Source organism: Mustelus asterias, chromosome 4, assembly GCF_964213995.1.
Source record: "Mustelus asterias chromosome 4, sMusAst1.hap1.1, whole genome shotgun sequence".
Lineage (NCBI taxonomy): Eukaryota > Metazoa > Chordata > Chondrichthyes > Carcharhiniformes > Triakidae > Mustelus > Mustelus asterias.
Window position 1 is genome coordinate 63,262,884 of NC_135804.1, and position 7,337 is coordinate 63,270,220.

The 7,337-nt window shown below is 45.0% G+C and overlaps 1 protein-coding gene across 1 annotated transcript in view; it reads left to right on the plus strand.

The window, feature by feature from the left end:
* Positions 1 to 764: 764 nt before the first annotated feature.
* mtss1lb (MTSS I-BAR domain containing 2b) overlaps positions 765 to 7,337 on the plus strand; it is a 184,388-nt gene continuing 177,815 nt past the window's right edge. The window contains exon 1 of the mRNA XM_078212018.1: positions 765 to 866. Coding sequence (XP_078068144.1) covers positions 765 to 866 — 102 coding nt within the window. The remainder of the gene's footprint in view (positions 867 to 7,337) is intronic.

Genomic DNA, 7,337 nt, shown 5'->3' on the forward strand with positions numbered 1-7,337 from the left:
GTTTCTCTCTCCACAGAAGCTGCCAGACCTGCTAAGTTTTTTTAGCATTTTCTGTTTTTTTGATTTGATTTCCAGCATCCGCAGTATTTTGCTTTTATTTCAGCATAACGGGCTGTCTATTGGGTAATCTTTCTGTAGGAAGTGTCTCTGAAAGAATATTCTTCAAGAATTTGATATTTTTTATTTTAATCTCATAGCAGCTGGTGCTGGGATGCAGTTGGACAGGTAATGATAACCTGACCATTTCCCAGCAGACTGTGGTCAGTAGGTCATTCCTTTAAGGTGGGTATCACAGTTGTTTCTAGTCCTTAGCAGACATTGACCTGTGACCATCGGTTATTCGATTACCCTTAGCACAAGGAACCATTGTTGTTCTCCTTCTTTCTTCCCACCTCCAGAAATAATAGTGTAGCCCAGCTAACTCAACACAGAGCAGGTTGTAACCAGGCACTGCCATTATAAGGTGATGTGTTTATCCATCAAGTCATGGAGGCAGGCGAAAGAAGTTGAGATATAATGCTTTTAAAATAAGAACAACATCTATGTTTTATCTGTAGAAAAGGATGGATGGCGAAAACTTAACGACCTTGGTTTTGGGTCAGTATCATCAACAACAATGTGCATTTTTATAGTGTCTTTAAAGTAGTAAAACATCTTGACACTGCACAGGAGCCTTATCTGACAAAATTTGACGCTTGGCCAAATATGAAGGTATTATAATAGCTGGAAAGAGGCAAGTTTGAAGGAGGACCGAGGGATTTAGGATGGGAATTCCAGAGCTTCAGGACCAGACAGCTGAAGACACGGCCACCAGTGGTGGAATGAAGGAAATTGGAAGGAGCAGGATTGGATATCTGGTGGAGAAGGTAGTGAATAAGGCATATGGCATGCTTGCCTTTATAGGACGGGGCATAGAGTATAAAAGTTGGGGTCTGATGTTGCAGTTGTATAGAACGTTGGTTCGGCCGCATTTGGAATACTGTGCCCAGTTCTGGTCGCCACACTACCAGAAGGACGTGGAGGCTTTAGAGAGAGTGCAGAGGAGGTTTACCAGGATTTTGCCTGGTATGGAAGGGCTTAGTTATGAGGAGAGATTGGGTAAAGTGGGGTTGTTCTCACTGGAAAGACGGAGGATGAGGGGTGACCTAATAGAGGTGTATAAAATGATGAAAGGCATAGATAGGGTGAACGGTGGGAAGCTTTTTCCCAGGTCGGTGGTGACGTTCACGAGGGGTCATAGGTTCAAGGTGGGGGGGGGGGGGGGGGGGGTTTTAACACGGATATCAGAAGGACATATTTTACACAGAGGGTAGTGGGGGCCTGGAATGCGCTGCCGGGCAAGGTGGTGGAGGCGGACACACTGGGAACGTTTAAGACTTATCTAGATAGCCACATGAACGGAGTGGGAATGGAGGGATACAAAAGAATGGTCTAGTTTGGATCAGGGAGCGGCGCGGGCTTGGAGGGCCGAAGGGCCTGTTCCTGTGCTGTATTGTTCTTTGTTCTTTGTTCTTAGTTGTAGAGGTGCAGAGATAGAGAGGGGCAAGACTGGAAGAATTTGAAAACGAGGATGGAAATTTTCAAAATGGGAGTCAGTGCCGGACAAGAGAGAGCCAGCCAATGTAGATCAGTGAGCACGGGGTGATGGTTGAACGGGACTTGATGTAGGCTAGGATATAGGCAGCAGGTTTTTGAATGAGCTCCAGCTTATGGAGAGTTAAAGATGGAAGACTGGCCAAGGGAGCATTAATGGTAAAGTTTGGAGCTAAGAAAGGCCAGGGTTAGGGCTTCAGCTGACAAATGAGCGTTGAATAAAGTACATATCCGTGCATAGTTCTGGAGATATCGAGTCAGCTGCTTGTAAAGTCATTGCTGCAGTAAATTTAGTAGCTGGCTGTTAGGATGTGGAATTCTCTTCCCCAGAGATCAATGGAGGCGAAGTCACTGAGTATTTTTAAGGCCAAGTTAGATTCTTGATTGACAAGGTAGTCAAAGGTTATGGGGGTAGATAAAAACGTAAATCAGTCATGATCGTATCAAATGGTGGAACAGGTTTCAGGAGCCGAATGGGCTACTCCTGCTCCTAGTTCATATGTATGTCCACTGGAGTCAAAGATGATGAGAGATAATTTCACTGATGTTTCCCAGTTTTCTCAACAGAAATTTGACGGAACTGAACATTATAAGTGTGAGCAACCAAGTATTTGAACAATCCTTGCCTACTTGCGTGGAACTGTGCTTTGTCAGAAGGTAGTTAATTTTTCCAACCTTCTTAACCACTCCCCCCTCCCACCCCCAACCTTTGCCTGGACACCGAATGCAGGTCAGGCACAGCTAAGAGCTAAGCCAGCACTCAGTGCTTTTTGCCACATCTGCCAAGTGTTCCTCCCTCAGGCACAAATATTTGAAAGTGATCATGGACAGGACAGTGGGGAGCATTACAACCTGGTCCAACCGCATCCAGATTTGTTTCTGCCGCCGTCATTGTATTGCCTTCATTGCACGAGATTGTTGCATCCTTAGTACAAAAATTGATAAATTACGTTTTTAATGCAGTTGCTGTTGTGCACAGATGCAGTATATACCTGTGGTCAGGTCCACAAAGAGTGAGACAAATGACAGGTTAATCTGTGTGGTGGCTCACTGCATTTAACAATGTCAAAAGCATCTTGTTGAAGATGGTTATTGCCAGCACTTGAGTGATGCAAATGTTTACTTGTCACTTAGCCCAAGCCTGAATATTGTCCTGGTCTTCTGCTTATGGGCATGCTTTAGTATGTGAGAAGTGGTGAATAATGCTGAGCATTGTGCAATCGTCCCTATTTCTGACCTTGAAAGGAAGATCATTGATGAAGCAGCTAAAGATGGCTGGGCCCAGGATGTTATCCTGAGGAGCTCCTACTGAGATGTCCTGGGACTGAAATGATTGCTCTCCGACAACCACAATCATCTTCGTTTGTGCAAGGTATGAGTCCAACCAGTGGAGAATTTTCTTCCTGATCCCATTGACTTCAGTTTTGCCAGGGCTCCCTGATGTCAAGGTCAGTCACGTTCGCCTTAGCTCTTGGGTGCAGCTCTTTTGTCCATCTTTGGACCAAGGTTGTAATGAGTTCTGGAGCTGAGTGGCCCTGGCAGGAAGCCCTCCCCCCACAGCCCAAAGGGGAAAGGCACTACTCTTTGCAGCTCAAAGCTGTGCAGACTCAAAGTCCCAAACTCCGTTCCTGCTCTGTGCTGCTCTAATTGATTCTGGGTATGAAGGCAGAAAGGGATCTCCAGTGATCAACGGAGCAGAAACGTTTCTGTCCCTGATCAGTGTCCGTGATTCCCCCACTGCATGTGTATTGCCATTGGATGAGAACAAGAGTGTGCCTTCCGCAGTTTAATTGTCTGCTGAGTTAGAATGACTGCTAGGCTAAATTGTTGTGCTACTAATTTCTGTGGAGCTGAAAACTGAGGGAAGGGTTGATTATCAGAGCAGTCAGGTTACAAGAATATAATGGCCAGGACAATGGGATTTCTTTTCTTTATTTTTTTAATGGAAGTGGGAATTGTCCATCCTTAATTGCCCTTGAGGGCCGTTATGAGTCTGGAGTCACATGTAGACCAGATCTGGTAAGGATGGAAGATTCCCTTCCCGAAAGGACTTATGTGAACCAGATGGGTTTTTACAACAATCAATAGTTTTATGCTTACCATTCCTAAGACTAACTTTATATTCCAGATTCATTAATTGAATTTAAATTCCAACAGCTGCCATGGTCGGATTTGAACCCAAACCCTCAAAGCATTAGTCTGGGCCTCTGGATTACTAGTTCTGTGACATTACCGCTATGCCACTGTCTCCTAAAACTCCCTTGCTGCTCTTTGAATTGTGCGATAGGATCTTTAATGTCCATCAGAGAGGACAGGCAGGGCCTTGGTTTAATGTCTCATCCGAAAGGTGGCACTTCTGACAGTGTGGCACTCCCTCAGTACCATGCCACACATTTGATCTGTGACTTCTTACTTCTGAACTTACCTGTAACTCTGCATTGGCCAACTGAGCAAATGGATCTTCTGATATTGGGACACTGACCTAATTGTTACGAAAACCTGATTCCTATTGACCTTTTGAAGTATTGTATTGAGAATCTAGGTGATTCCATTTGAAGGTGCCCCTGAATTGCTTTCTTTGACTTCTGGAATGATCCTTCCCTGGTTAGAAAGTAGAAGCATAAGCAAGGTGCTTGTCAGAAACCTGCCATTTGGAATTGCCAGACCTGTGAAGAAAGTGCCCGAGTCAAATTTAATGATGGCTGCCACAGACTCTGGGCGTCCACTTTTTTAGCCAGTGAAGGGATGTAAATGACACAGAAAGTAATGCTGCAGGGCATTCTGCTCCAAGTATTCTACGTGACATTCCAACCACTGTCATTTGAAAGGCCCTTATCTAAATATTCTTCCGGCTGGTAGGCACTGAGCTAACAAATCCTGATCACAGAAAAGAGGGACGCAAAACAAATCATAGAATGAAGGACGGAGAATGGGTCTGCAGCTCTGAGAAAGCAGTACAAGGGACAGCGACTTGGGAAAATATGTCGATTACAATTAAACCTGATGTTAACGAAGGTGGGAGGGAAGTCGAATATAAGCAGTGCTGATGAGAATGATTAAAATAGAAAGAGTGCAATTAATCATGAAGCTTAAAGATCCAATGTGGAAGTAATTCCATTAATAATACATCTGTGATGGGATGAGAGGTCCTCTACTATCTACACGATAAAGCGTTGAGGAAGGCATTCTGTGTTCACTGTTTCTAGTGAAGTCTTTCTGATGTTCCTAACTACAGCCAGCATAGGAAATCTTTACAAGTGCATTTACAACATTGTTGTACCCAGTGATCAGATATACTTGCCTCCAAGGGCGCAATTCCTGGAGCTCCAATATCTCTATTCCCCTCAACATGCCTCTTTTCTTTCTTCAGGAGCGAATATGATCCTGTCGTGCTATCATCTCCTTCGGCACCACATCACTTTACAGATCATTCCTCTTGAATGTGCAGACACTTTTCCCACAACCCCTTTCCCTCTGCGCTATCTTCCCTCGTAAGCTGCTCATCCCTAACATCTTACAGTTCTGGCACCAATTCAAAGACCTGATACTTTTAATACAACCTCCAGAGGTTGCCTAACCTGCAGTGTGTTTCCGGCATTTTCTGCCTTAATTTCAGATACCCACCGGCTGCAGTATTTACTGGTTCCTTTTCCCAGTTCACTCCAGTTTAGATTCCGGTATAAAATGGAACCTGCTTTACCTGGAATTTAAAAGCCTGTCAGCTTTCCAATAGAATTTTAGCAACGCTCATTGGTGGATGTATAAAATACTCTTAGCATGACCAATCAAATTGCAAGCTACACCAGGCAATACAATTGTTTTGTTTCCAACTTTGGGCTGTGCCGTATAGCTGCTGAACACCGGGATCAAGTGCCTCTGTAGCTAATGGCGGGAACAATTTGAGTTGATGGATAGAGTTTTGACTTTGTGAATGTAGAAAAAGGCAAATCTTCACTGGGTGTTTGAATGTTTCAGTGTTGCCCAGTGCTGGGCTAGGATGCCCGCATCACAACCTAGCTCCTTGGCCTGGGGTGTTAGGTCATAAATTCCAGGCCTTCTGCAACTCCAGAGAAAAAGGAAGTAAGTCATTTGTGAAATGTGTGTTTGCCTGAAAAGGTCTGAGGCACCTACAAAGGCTTGTAACTTGGATTGCCAATTCTGAGCCTCCTGGATCTCAGTTTTCACGTGACCCTCTTGGTTTCAACCACCCTGTCTTTGGCTACCTGGCATGATTGGCTGATGGTCAAGAATCGTCCAAGCAGCTTTTTACTGATCCTAATATTCTGTAATGAATAAATGCAAGTGCTCAAAGAAGATGGGGTTGTGGGGGCAGGGGGGCATTTTCAATATTCTTGTGAGTTTTCTCCTGAGTTGCTGTGAGCAGTGTCAAGGACGTTAATCCTCAGAGTTTCAGGACAACATTCCTGTACATGCCTTTGTCCTGTGAGTACTGTCCTTGTTTAAAATGAACGGGCCCATGTCTGCACAAAGCCAGTGTGCGTTGGAATTTAGCACAGAGCCTCGTGCTGGCACATCTTTCACTGAAGTTGCCAACTCTGGACGGATGTGATCCTGGAGATTACATCGATGTCCTCATGTCTCCACCACAGCCTGTCAAACACCCTATACCCCAAACCCACCGCCCCCACCAATATTTTTAAAGCCAGTAAACAAGTATTCAAAGAAAAATTATAGAACATTTTTTTAAAAACTTCTGTTTGATTTATTTTACTCTCCCGGAGATGCACACAGCAGTGTCCTGGACGTTAAGCCTTCATTCCCAGAGACTGAAGACAATCCTGGGGGCCTGGCAACCCTGTCATGCTGCTTTTAAGTGATGTTTTGAGCAGCTGTCGTGAGCTCAATTGTTTACTGTGGTCTTAAAACATCCACGGGGGTGGGGGGGACCTCTTGCTGATGTTTGCCCATGTGTTTTGCAAATGGAGGATGGTCCCCTTCACAATGCAGCAAACCTGCATCAACCCCTTATATTTGTGTGACTCATGTTTGTTTTCTGGTCTGTGGATAGCACTTTACAGGCTGGTTCTGCCTGTTCCCAGAGACGTTTGTCTGGCTTCCAGCAGCCGACTGGCCTACTTTGAATTGATGGTGTGCGGTTTGGTTTCTTCTTGAAGTGGCTTGACATTTCCTGCTCCTCTTGTCCGAGGTAGCCGGTGATTCCCGTCCAAGTTCCAATATCTGCACTGATCCACAAGCATTGTTGATTCATGACTCCTACCGTTTAAAGTCGATTGAGTCAAAATTTCAGTTGATTTCAACATCCATCACTTCAACTAATAATGTTTTACAATTGAAACTTCAACATTGAAACCCAGCTGAAGAACAGGAGGAAAAATTGTTTTTGACATTTTCCCTGCTGGCGCTTGTTTAGTCTCTATGGATTTGGAATTAAAATGCATTTAATGAGGCCCCACTAAACTGGAACGCTGGAGCAGTTGAATCCTGATAAGGGATCAGTGCTTTCTGCCCCTTTTAATCATGTCACGTACATGCACGCATACACACATGCAAGCATACAGAAGCACACACACGCACATACACACGCACGCGCATGCACACACAAATCTATTTTCACCTTCATAAATCACCTTCATGAGAGAGAGAGAGGGGGGGAAGAGAGGGGGAGGAGAGGGGGGAGGGAAGAGAGGGAGAGAGAGGGGGGGGGAAGAGAGGGAGAGAGGGGGGAGGGGAAGAGAGGGAGAGAGAGCGGGGGGGGAAGAGAG